Consider the following 13,572-nt stretch of genomic DNA (forward strand, 5'->3'; position numbering starts at 1 on the left):
ATGTGGGAATTCCTTGCCAATGTCAATAACGAATGTTTTTTTTTATTTTTATATATATATATTTATTTATTTTTTACATTAGCACCTATCTGTATATCTATCTACAAAACGCATAACAATCAAACAGCACCAAGCTCTTATTGAAACCCTGAACGAATCCATGTTCCATTTCCTCTGCCATGTAAATCCAAGTGGATGTAGCTGGTATCCATGTAATAGGGAATAAATCCACCTGGGTTGGTTCATTTAGGGATTCGGATAGAGCTGGCTCCCCTTTGATATATCCAAATAGATTCCTACACTTCCGTATCACCTAAATTTGGACACCTATTCATCCAACATTCCTTCTGAAATCAAGGTTACTATTCTATAGTCCCCCGCCCCCATTGCTGCAGGACCATCTTCTATTATCCAAAGGATTTGCACTAGATATTGGAACACTGCTGGGAGGATTTGATGGCATTCAGCCAAGCAAGCATTTGCGAGGACTGGTAGTGATGTTGGATGTTTAGTTCTGGCTCAAATACAACACTCCAACTCATCCTAAAGATACAGAATTATTCTCCACTGCTCCACAGCCCAGTGCTGGGGGGTGGGGGTGGGCTTTATACCTCTCTTGCTCATGATTGACAGTGAGTCTGACCTTAGGCCCATGTTCAGCTGCTCAGAACGTTTCACTTGAGTGTGTCCTTGGACAAACACAGGATACATTAAGAGTTATAAATGCAGGTAACAGATATTAGAGCACAGAAGTGCCACATCACCTTGATACATTCATTCATTCATTATCTGTAACCGCTTATCAGTTCAGGGTCGCGGTGGGTCCAGAGCCTACCTGGAATCATCGGGCGCAAGGCGGGAATACACCCAGGAGGGGGCGCCAGTCCTTCACAGGGCAACACACACACTCACATTCACTCACACACTCACACCTACGGACACTTTTGAGTCGCCAATCCACCTACCACCGTGTGTTTTTGGACTGTGGGAGGAAACCGGAGCACCCGGAGGAAACCCACGCGGACACAGGGAGAACACACCAATTGATACATTCAGGAAAATAAATATATTGCTTAATGTACTGGACTGGAATATTTTCTTAAGCAGTATCTGCTGATAGTAATATGACTCCAAAACCTTTGTGCAGTTTAAAAATTAAAGATCTAAACTCTATAGAAATATACTGTGGTCTGCAGCAATATTTTGAACACTTTAACAGTGGAACTCAGACAACGGTGCTTTATGTATTATTTATATATATTTTTGGATCGGCTGATTGTATTATTCAGTCACATCATTTTATTGGCTCCCAAATGCTGATAAGATTGGTTAATTAGTTACTGAAACTAGGCCTTTAGATGCCTTTGGCGAATCCTTGAAATATTTTACTTTCATTATTTTTCAACCCTTAATATTTAACATTATTCAGCAAGCTGTTTAATTAGTCCTGTCACCTCTTTCTCAGCACGATGATTATCACCTTTGAAACACTGTCAGCATTATTATGTTAATTCCAAAGCGTAATCCAAACAGCACATTTGAATATGAAAATAACATCATTTATACCTTGAACTTCTCATAATGCTGCTTCATTTCTGTAAAGTAGAAAAGGACAGTAGATGGAAGTGTTCTGGTGAGGCAGTATCATATGATTTACTGGGTGGAGTTGGTGCAGATAGCCAAGCTGTGTGGATAATGCTATGTTTACTTAGTGTAAATAGGTACTGCTTATTTTGTTTTAATCTATTTATATTACATTTAAAAAGATCTGCATTCCAATATAAGGAAGTATCAGCTGAAGAGAGGGAAGCTCAGGGAGGTTGGATTTCGGCGAAACGTAGAAGCAGAGGGGTAAAAGGAGAGTGCACATTGTTATTGTGTGTTTATGATAATTAGAAGTCATGAGCCCTCCCTTCCCCCCATTTAACAAGCAGGGAAGAAAAGAGGGGGAAGCTTAGCGTGTGTGTGTGTGTGTGTGTGTGTGTGTGTGTGTGTGTGAGAGAGAGAGAGAGAGAGAGAGAGAGAGAGAGAGAGAGAGAGAGCGAGAGAGAGAGAGAGGGGAGCCCCTGGGGCCATCTTAGAAATGTAGCCAGTGAGTTGGGGGGCCGAGGCTAAGGAAGAAAGCCATGATATCTAAGCAAAGGGTCAGTGAGAATGTCACTGCCATTGAGACAAGTGATGGTAACATGCTGTAAACATGTCCAATTTCACCTGCACACACACACACACTGCATCCTTTCTGAAGCTCATACAGCACTTAGAAGCCCATAACCTGATTTGCCAGTAATGGTCATGTCCCTCTTTTTTTTTTTCCAGATTGATGCATCATTTCTGTTGCATCGGCAAATTCCGCACTGTTTCTGCAGACTTTAAGCCTCACATTTGTGTTTTTCTGAGCTGACCCAGCAAAAGCAAAGCAGAACTTCAGTGACAGTTCTAATGGAAGCTGGATTAGTGATTGCATCCTTTCATGGACTGAAATCACAACCCAACCAAAGCAGATTTTTTAGGTGTAGCTTGGTTTCTGAAGAGTGCTTTGTTAGCTTGATAATAGTAGTTCATTTATTTCAGCCTGAATACTTTCTGAGTTAACAGCGTTCCCCCTGAGAGTCAAGCCTGAAATCCCTGGGGTGTGAGTGCAGGGTCCAGTCTGGAGTCTTTATAAATAGAATCTTAGTTTAGTCACAGGATTAGCTACAGGCTTTGCATTTTTCAAAAGTAAACACCTGCTATAAACTGATTTCATGTAACAAGGTTTTTTCTTTTCCAAAATAAAAACCTTCAGCACCACGTGTGTTTAAAACACCGCAGCTGCTGTAAGGACTGCATATAGAGTGAAGATAAAGTTTTGTATTTTTAAATGCAATTTTACAAAGATTAACTGAGGGAGCACTATCTTCTGCTAAATTAACTAATGTTCTTCCTTCTCTCCATCTGACTGAAAGGTTTGATTTGATTATAGGCTTGTTATTTGAAGCTGTATGGCAACAGCGCACAGCTGCTTTTACTACAGCCATTATTTCAAAACCACAGTTTTGACATAATGGCTGTAGTAAAAACTGACAAGCAAGTACTGGAAATGACAAACTGTATTCCTTTACTGCTTTAAGGAGAAAATCATAATGTAATTGGTTTTGTTTTTGTTTTTTTCTCAAGCTGGACTTTCACCTTTTATCAGTCTCAAATCCTCTATGTGTATATATAATTCTTTTAATGTATTGAATTGTTTTTCTCAGGCATCAGCGCTGACTGGGGATTAGTATTGCACTTGTAATTTTGCATTTCTGTTTGAAGTTTAGCTTAAAGTGATGTCCGCTGGCGAGGATATATTCGCTCAGTATAAAATTCTCTGCTAAATGTCATAAATATACTTGAGTGTAAGTTGAGAGTCATTTTCTAGTCAGGAGTCAGTCTACATGGGACTCACATTGCCTTCTCTGGTTAACAAAACAACCAAAATCAATTTTCCTAATGTATAGTAGCCGTATTTTCATGGTCAGATTGCTTAAAGGGAATCATGCTCAATCCGAAGGCTGTTAATGTTAATGAAATCTTATATACTTTAAGATATAAACATAATTTCTAACTTGTTATCTCAGCTATGGTCAGTGCACAGCTTGAGATTGTGTGTAAGCATTTCATTGGCCCTCTTGAGAATATTCTGGGACATTACTGGCTCTATTCACACGGACATTACCCAAACTGTACTAGAGGGCGGGCAAAATATATACAGGTTTGTTCGCTCTTCCAGGTAATATCCAGGAATTCTTTGTGTTACTCTGCACGTGTGTAAAGGGCTACTGTGTCATTAGGATATTTAAAATGAACAAACAAGTTTGATAGCTTGTTAGCTAGCTGTTGCTTATTAACACACACACCCAAACAAATAGCCTTTGAACAACAGTGTGAACGTCATTGCCACAATCAGAGAAATGGAGTGTAAACCCACCCTTGGTTCCAATTTTAGTGCCCAAAGTCGAAATGAACTGAATCCTTGAAGTAGGGATGTCTTTATTTTTTCATCTTTAATAGCTAACAAGGAGACATCGAGGAAATATTTCATACAAAATTATGGCTAATATAATTTTTGAAATGAATCGATTCTTTTTGAAATAAATATTTGTGATTGTTGTTTTTAATTGCAAACATCGAGACACACAGAAGTGTAATACTTCATACAAAATTATGGCTAGTATCATATTAATGATGGAATGTCTCTTTTCTTCATTTGTTTTATTATTTTTTTCTTCATCTTCTTTGATGGCAAAACAAAGCTGCATTAAATTAACATTCCTAGTAAGGGTTCAAAAGCTGGTTGAGTCTACTGAAACGTGTTTTATTCTATGGACAAGTTTAAAAGCAGATGATTTGATCTGTAAGCAAAAAATACAAACAAAATGAATTGCTGCTATTGGAACTCATAAAAAAGTAGAAAAGAGCAAAGATGCACTAATGTGATGAAGCAATCCACAGGTCAGCTTACCAACTTCAGAATTAAAGCCTCACGTATTAAAACTTTACAACAGGCGATATGAAAAATGTACACCTTTGCTTTTTTTTAAGTTTTTTTTTCTTTCGTTTTCTCATCACCTTTTATTTTACAGCTGGCAGAAAATACTTCCATCTTTCTTCCATGTTAGCTTTGACACCGTAAAATGTCCCTGTGAAGTCTTTTCGTTGTTTCTCTCTTTACATAAGTCTGCAGTGTCAAGGAACAGTGAAAAAATACATTAATCATTAAACCATTGGCCTGAATCCTTGAAATCCGTGAAATTTTTGCAATTTCTTCTTAAAATATCCTTAAAATATGCACTTTTATTACACAAAAGGAAAACAAAACATAACAGAAGCATAATTTAAATTCATTTAAATTCAGTTTTGAGGTAAATACAAATACATAGAAGTTTTTTTTCCTTTTTTTTGGGTGGGGGGTGGGGAGTGCTATTTATACACACATTTGAGCCGATGACTTTGAGGAGGAGTTTGTTAAAGGAGAAGGTCCCGCTCCTCTCAGCTCATTTACAGCAGTGAGTTTTGAGACATGACGTCAGCACGATCAGAAAAAAAAAAGAAAGAAAAGTAAAGTAAATTCCCAGTAAGTTCCCTTTGTTTCTCCTCTCTCTGGAGCTGATGATGTTTGTCAAGGTCCGTCTACAGAAACGTAGGTAAGAGTCGAGCAAAAAGAGTGGGAGAAAGTGAGGGGTTATTGACAAAAGTGGCCAGAGAATAGGTGACCTCCCTTTTTGTGGTTTAGAATTTCCATCTTAAGTTCATCCATTTCTCTGAGAAAGCTGTTAAAAAAAATTCCACTGAATCCCATTAATGTCAATGTCATGATCCTTAGCCAGGAATTCATCAACAACAGTGACCTTGTACATAAAGCTTTGCTGTTAAATAAAAAAAAGAGGTTTGTTTTTTCACCGTGGCTGATTCCAGTGTCCCCTCTGGCATCGGTTACATCCCGAAACAGTGTCTTAAACCTCAGTGATTGAGATAAACCAAAAATAAAAGTAATAATAATAATTAATAATAATAATAAAGCACACAAAAGAACAACAACCAGGCACTCCATCCTTCACCATGGGCTCTGCCTATTTTATAGACAAAAATCCCGGCAAGGCCCTTAGTCCCTTTCTTTTCATTTGAAATTTTACACGTGTCGGGGAATCCATCTAGAACAAAGGACCGTTCTTTTGTAAAACATTCGTATTTTCTCACACACTTCTTAAGTGCAACTTTAGAAAAAAAGCAACTCTGGAAAAGGGTGCTTTTTCATAACGACCTTCCTCTCTCCTCTCTGGAGTCGAGACGGTGGGGTTTTGGGGGGCGGGACTTTAGTAGATGCTGACTTGCGAGAGGACCTGGGCATGGGCCTGAACGTGGGAGGGGTGAGGGGGCTGGGGGGCTGGTGGTGGTGGGCTTCCGAGGGATGGTGCTGCGGGAGAATGCTGCACAGGTGAACACTGCGACTGGTGCTGTTGCTGCGGCTGCTGCTGCTGCTGCTGCTGCTGTTGTTGCTGATGCATCTGATGCATCTGCTGCATTTGCTGCATGTGTTGCATCTGCTGCTGCTGCTGCTGTTGCTGCTGCTGCATGTGATGCTGCTGCAGCTGCTGCTGCAGATGATGCTGGAAATGCTGGTGCTGCATCTGCTGCTGAATCTGCTGGTGATGCATCTGCTGCTGCTGCATCTGGTGGTGCTGCAAGTGCTGCTGCATTTGCTGCTGCTGCATGGCCGCAGCATGCGGCGGCGGCTGCATGGGGGGGCTCATCTGAGATGGCACCTGGCCCAGGTTCTGGTGGGCCATGTTCTGGTGAGCCACCGTGACCGAGGTGACGATGTGGCTGCCGCCACCACCCACCCGCATCTGCAGTGGCTTGGGGGCAATGGCCCGGGGCATAGCCTGCTGTTGCAGGGCCTGCGCTGCTGCAGAAATGGAGGGGTGCTGAGAGAGGGGCGAGGACAGTGGAGAGGGCATGACCAAGGCAGGGGATAGACTGGTGGAGGCCAGAGTCTGCTGCACTGAACGGATTGTCTGAGCCTCAGCTGATTCAGCAGCAGCCTGAGAGAGAGAGAGAGAGAGAGAGAGAGAGAGAGAGATAAGAGAGATGCACAGGGACAGAGCAGGAGGGGTGTGTTTGTATTTCATTTTATCCTCCATCAGATCTAATTTCACCAGAGCAGTGTTTACGAAGGGTAGAAGCTGCTGTCTGATTTGACTAGACAAAGCCATGATGAAACTCTTGCTTTTACATAAACAAGAGCAGCAAGAACGTAAACAAATGTGATGTACTCTGAAATCATAAAGTATACCAAGCCATTTTAGTGAGAAGTTCTTTTATGAGGAAGTTTAGTTTGCACACTAAAATACACTGAAATTTAATTAGTATTAGAATCTGTACAGATTTTGGGGAAAATGTAATAGCTTTATGTATAATGTCATTTAAGAAACTTGAGTATGTACTAAATTTACAAAAATTCTCATAATGCTTTTAAAATGTATAATTGTAATTCAAAATTCTATTTTTTCATTTTACGGTAAGTGCTGTGTATTTATTCACAAAAAAAAAAAAAAAAAAAAACCTAATAATTAAGTAGTTTGAAAATGACAAGTGAGAAGGATTCATCTGTTATTCTTTATGACTTCCATCAAGGAAAAAGCTCTGATTTGTTCTGTTTTTGGGTTTAATACTGAATCCAAAAATATGTGTGAGTTTTGGATTTGACGATTTAAAGATGTTTTTGATGTTAACAATAATGAATACTGTTGTTAACACTTATTTTTAATATTAATTTTTAAGAAAGAGACAACTGTTATATTTAATAATATGCAACAGTTACCATAAAATGACAAAAGAGTCAGAGAATGTTTGAATTTTGAATTACAATTATTACACAAATATTCTTTCAAAAGTATCTGCACACCTAATATTTACATATGCTGTTGTATACAATGGGCTATTTGTGACATGATGTTATGACTGTAATTAAATCAAATTTGAGACAACATATCTACTACATACTACGATGCACTACATAGCTATATACTTACTATATACTTATACTATCAGTGATATATATCACAAATAAAATACAGAACTGGAAACAGATGTCAGTGAGGGAATGTAGTACATGGTGCATAATTTACCTGCATATATTACAGTTCCTAATTTGAGACACAGAACATGTTTTCTGTTTGGAGAAATTAAAATTTAATACACTCTGCTTCGTCTGTTCCTTTGCTAAGCGGGTTGTTGTGGCTTAATTCAATTACAGTTTTTTTCTTGTCATCCTTACTTTAATGCTTTTAATTTGGCTTCATAAAGTTCTTGGGAGAGAAGCGAACATGGATCAGCAGTGAGATGTTACCATGTATAAGACGATCAAATATGCAAATATAAGCAAATAATTTAGCAGGCTGCATCAGATATGCAAATGCTACAGGCTAGCAGGCAGATCCTGGGAATTAATGAGGCATGCTCATTAGCTGCTTTTACGACCTGCTATCATTGCACCTCTACTCTGGAGAGAGAGAGAGAGAGAGAGAGAGAGAGAGAGAGAGAGAGAGAGAGAGCTGGGTGGGGTGATTCTCACCTTTGATACAAGACTGGCACGGTAAGCAGCGAGGGCTTTCAGATACTCCTTCTTGGCCGCCTCTGTTTTGCTTTTGTAAACCTGGAGTGACGAGACAACCAGCAAGGTGTGAGGAGCAGGTAATTAACAAGGGCTTCATCTGCTGAGCACTGTACGCAAAAGCAGGGGAGGCTAAAGTCTTCAGTGTACACAATTACCAGCAAGCTGCAAATCTGTGAAAGTGTCCAATATTCATTTTACAGAGTCTCGTGACGGTGGGAATTAGGAGAAAACATACAAAAGTTGTACCTTAAAATACATGTAACTCAAATGTGCATCAAAACAGTCCAAAGATATTTATTCTACCAATTATATGTAATATTTTCCTTATTATACATTAATCACTTTCAAAAGAGAAGTCTGCTTCTTGTAATCCACGATATCTCAAACCCATTCAGTGATGCCAAAGTCTGCTCTCACTTCTTGCCACATGTTTCATGGTGCATTCGATGTAATGAAAATATAATTGGAGCCAGTGTTTCAGATGGAATAAGGAGAAGCTGATCAAATAAAACAGGCAAATGTTCCAACAACAAAAGGGCAATAAAAGGAGCTGGTTTTACATATTGGTTTAATAGACGAGTCCCTGGTTCATGCTTTTCCTTTTACTTTACGTCTACAAACCTTGCAGCTACAAGCCCCGACTGAGTATAAAATGATGTAAATGCGGCTGATCTCAGTTTAAGTTAGTGCTCATGTTTATGGACGTTTTGTACTGTACCTGTTTCTGCTCCTCTCCTAGACCATCCCACATGGAGGCCACAATCTTGGAGACCTCCCCGAAGGTAGCATTGGGGTTCTGGCCTTTGATGGCTGCTTGAGTGTCTCTGAAGAAGAGTGCGTAGGCCGAAACAGGCTTCTGAGGCTCGTTCGGGTCTTTCTTCTTCTTCTTCTTAGGCGTCTTGGGTTTCTTACCGGCATCTGGGGCCGGGCGCTTTTCGCCAATCTGTCGGAGGCAGAGAGAGAGAGAGAGAGAGAGAGAGAGAGAGAAGAGTATAAGAGAAGTACTTTTTGAAAGCTGCTTACATTTCTATTCTTGTCTAAGAGCGGTCTAGAAAACGAGCTAATAACATGTATAAGTTAGTCGATTTGAATAACTGAATAGTCTCATAGGGCCAGATGAGATCTCCTAATTCCTAATGACAACACACATTATATGTCCAAAAGTTTATAGACAGGTTTACATTAGTGAATCCAAATCCTAAAGGTGCAATCATAATGGACACAAATATTCACTTGTATATATATATATATATAAGTCATGAAATACAATGAGAAACTCAGGAGCTCAGCAGCTGCCTGATCCTAAGGTCATTAGTCTCAAAGCCAAGTGTTGGCTGGAGGGTATAAGGTCTTCAGGCATTGTGCAGTGGAGCATTGGGACTGTGCTGTGTGCCCTGGGGGTTTCCATCAAATACGTGTGGAATGAATTGGAGTGGCGTGGGTTAAAACATCTAGTTTAATAAGGGGAGAAACTACCAATTAAAACCTGTAATTTCAGAATAAATAAAGGTTGCGTTATTGTACAAACACTTTTGTTTGTATAATGTAGGTGAGGTGTACTACCAGACACATCTCATTGTTTGGCGGTGTCTTACTGTCACTCACCTTACTTCCGTCGTCCTGATCATCTTCATTAATGGAGCTTGAGGGAGATGGGGTGGCTGACTTGCTGGCAGGTGGGGATGGGGAGGTGTGGGCTATATTTGGTCCAGTCATGTTGAGGCCTAACTGAGCATTTAGTTGTGATTGATTAATGGTGGTCAGCTGGTTGCGTGACATCATAGAATTGGGGCTGTTCATGTTGATGATCGAACGCATCACCATGGTGGGGTTAGTGGGGTACTGGCGCAGCTGAGACTGTCCAATACCCTGAAACACACACACATACACACACAGAGAAAGCAAAAATAATTAGCAATCACTGGGTTTAATGTTCATTGATTCCTGCTTTTAATGACAGTGATCTTTATTGATTTTAAAGCCAGAGGCGGGATATTAGGTGTTAAATTACATGTAAAGCAACCAGTTTCAAACTGACCAGCGTGTAGGCATCGATAAAAGTGGTCAAGCATTATAATGTAGATAAGCACTGAAATAAAAACAAACAAATCCAAGGCACGCAATTTCAGAGCCTTATCCAGAGCTATCCAGTGCTCTGTCAACTATTAACAGAGTATACAGAAAATGAGACAATCTCTGAACTTCTGTGTTTGTTTCAATTAGAAATAAGGCTCAGATTGGTTTACATGTGTAACAGTGATACAAACTGGATCAAGAAACTTGAGCCCTGTGCTTCTCTCTCTTTTATATCCTCAATGCACATGTGACATTACTTGCCTTACTGTAAATACTATGAGAAGTCGATTACAAAAGTCAGAACTCAGTTCTCAGTTCATGTCTCAGGACATGTCTTAATTATGCATCCCTGGCCCGTTTAAATCATCTGAGTGCCTCTTTTCTACTTTACTATATATATATATAAGGACTGGCACCCCCTCCAGTGTGTGCTCCTGCCTTGTGCCCAGTGATTCCAGGTAGGCTCCAGACCCACCATGACCCTGAACTGGATAAGCGGTTACAGATAATGAATGCTTGAATGAATGCATGAATGTTGAATGAATTTGATTGTGAAGGCCAAAAACTATGGATAATATATATGTGGAAAGGCTTTACAAGAGTTATGAGTAAATTAAGTAATAGCATTGTAGTATTTAGCATTAATATTGGTTAAGAGATTTATTGTTAAGACATAATTACCTTATGATAGTAATAACAACTGACATTATTTCAGATGGTATAAGTAGTTATTGGACTATAATAATACCAAAATAATGTCAGTAATTAGTATTGCCATTATGTATCTTTTATTAGAATAGCTTTATTGTAAATTGTTGCCATCTATAAAATCTAGTGTTGCTCTGATACCGATACTGGCACTAAACACAATATCAGCTTTTAGGTCCTTTACGCCTATATTTGCTCTACAAAACATGGGGATTTCTTTTTTAATTCATCCGAGAACTTACATTTACGTTTCGGCATAGCTGCTCGAGATGAGGGTAGGTACATGAGCTTTGCCTGACGTAAAAAGGACTACTGACGCGCAGACTGACCAATTAAATGTTTACAGAGAAGGTTATCGACCAATAACGGTAGCTCTACAGTCAGACCGTCCAATCAGAACATTTTAGGCTACTTCACCACACCCCCTTCTCACTCAAGCGAACCAATCGGAGTAGGGGAGGGCGGGACTAGTTTGTGAACGAAACGCTTCTCGAAATTCTATGTAAACTCTAGAAAAACAAAATCCCGGACGTTTGTGAAATTCCGCCCGGACACTATTTTATGTCTAAAAAAGAGGACATGTCCGGGTAAAAGAGGAGGTTTGGTCACCGTATGTAAACAGACTGGGTATGTTACACTACACAACTGTTTTGGTCAATTTTAACACATTACACAACCCCCAACCAAACACACAACTGGAGTTTCCTAGGAGACCAGACACGGACGTACAAGTCTTGTGGTTGTTATTTTGTTTGTATAGATTCACAAAGAACAAAACCTGTAAAAATTGGTCGTGCGTGTGAAAACTCGGTCGGCGCGGTTTCCACACACTGCAGCAGGAGCTGGGGATTAGGAGAATAGCACATAGTTGCGGCTGTGTTCCACCTTAAATGGTTCAGAAACAGTGCTAGCGCACGGCAGTGCTGCGTCATTTAAGGTGGAATGGAAAATTAGAATATAGTTGGATTAAAGGCTGCAACAGAGTGTTTTGTGGCGCACTATCTTCTCCTACAGGTAATACTCGTCATTTGGGGACATGTTCATCCAGCACTGTGTAATATATAGTAGTTTTACCGTTTAATCCGTCCTACGCTCTAGAGCTCCACTGCACGCGCCTATGTTTACTTCCTGTGCTCTGTTCTGATTGGCCGTTGAAGGGACTTGTTCAGCCTTGAGTTACTGAGAGTTTACACTACGGGTTGAAAGTCAAATGTTTGATGTGTTGCGACTGGTCTGAATTTCGAGGGGAAAAATATTTAGAATCGGGCTAAAAGTCGTGTAACCCCAGCTTAAGGCATGCCAAAGAAGAGTTCATTCATTAAAGCAACCACAAAGAAGCACGCTAACACGGGTCAGCAGCTGTCCTTAAAGTGCATTTCACAGTCTTAACAAATATCTGTAAAAAGCTGTTCAGTCCGGCTACACTGTGTCTTCCTATTGGTACTTGTTACTGCATTGTGGAGCTATTGGTTTTTTTCATGGCCCTGAAACATTCAAATTTTTAATGTGCAGTTAATAAGTAGTACATTTTGTTAATTAGCTTATTATATCTTAATAGCGATACAGAACACTGCTTTAACAAAATAAAACCTGTAAGTAAAGCAATGTAAATATCAGAATTTATAGGCACCTGTTTAGTAGTTAAGATAGATAAGAGTTGGTATCGGCAGATACTTGAACATGAAATGACGGTATCGGAAGGGAAAACGTGGTATCGGTGCATCCCTAATAAAATCACGTAAAATGATTGTATCTAGGTGACTGTTATAACTGTTACAGGTATCTACAGGTACCAGGTTATCATTTCATGATGACCATGCATATATTAAAATATTTTAAAATCTTATTGTACATCCCTGTATTTTTATTAAAACACTCTCAAGAAAATGTTCAGGGCCATTGTAAGTTCAGAACCCATTATTAAATCACAATGTAGTTGTACAGTAATGTAGTATTATTACTCCCTAACTGTATGTGTTAAAAGTGCTCGCTAAGACACATAGACATGTGAAATCTTGATGAATACAAGCAGAACACATGTTTTTATTGTCACTGAGAAGGTGTAGTTTAATATCCGCATGACAAAAAGAACCAGTGAGATATTGCCCCTGCCTGAGGAATGTAACCAGTCTTCTGGGAAGCCACTGAGTTTGCAAAGCCACAAAATCACATTAAGTAGAATAACTACTCCAGTAAGTCGCTGTGCATTTCGGCAGCGGCCAAATAAAAATCCCATACATTTCGGAGCAGTCAGACATCCTGAAGGTTACGGCTCACACTGGAGCTGGTGATGTAGGCACAAAATGATACGGCGGCGCATGTTTGGCGATGAAAATCTATCGGCTGGCAGGTTTCATATATCACACTTTGACTGCCAAAGAGAGGGGAAAATATTTCTGTATAATCAAGTCTATAAATCACCCGCCTCGGATGAGATTTGAAATGTGTCGCTGGCCCTCTCTCTCTCTCTCTCTCTCTCACCCTCTCTCCTTTCTCTGAATATAATACCATGCCATCCTCATATTTTTTCTATCCTTTGAATGATATTCCAGCGATGGCAGCGTTTTGAGAAAGAGAGGGTTTGTGTGTGTATGTGTGTGTTTGACAGAGTGTGTATATGGGAGCAGCAGCCAGTTCTGGGGGGGATATAA

General features: G+C 39.8%; 1 protein-coding gene across 2 annotated transcripts in view; it reads right to left on the bottom strand.

Moving 5' to 3' along the window:
• Positions 1-5,834: 5,834 nt before the first annotated feature.
• The window catches only part of LOC136677165 (TOX high mobility group box family member 3-like), a 130,568-nt gene continuing 122,830 nt past the window's right edge, over positions 5,835-13,572 (bottom strand). For both annotated transcript variants that reach the window (XM_066654606.1, XM_066654605.1), the window contains exons 4-7: positions 9,743-10,006; positions 8,856-9,080; positions 8,096-8,176; positions 5,835-6,563 (exon numbers count right to left, since the gene is read on the bottom strand). In XM_066654606.1, the coding sequence (XP_066510703.1) occupies positions 5,835-6,563; positions 8,096-8,176; positions 8,856-9,080; positions 9,743-10,006 (1,299 nt within the window). The remainder of the gene's footprint in view (positions 6,564-8,095; positions 8,177-8,855; positions 9,081-9,742; positions 10,007-13,572) is intronic.

The sequence above is a fragment of the Hoplias malabaricus genome, chromosome X2, assembly GCF_029633855.1.
Source record: "Hoplias malabaricus isolate fHopMal1 chromosome X2, fHopMal1.hap1, whole genome shotgun sequence".
Lineage (NCBI taxonomy): Eukaryota > Metazoa > Chordata > Actinopteri > Characiformes > Erythrinidae > Hoplias > Hoplias malabaricus.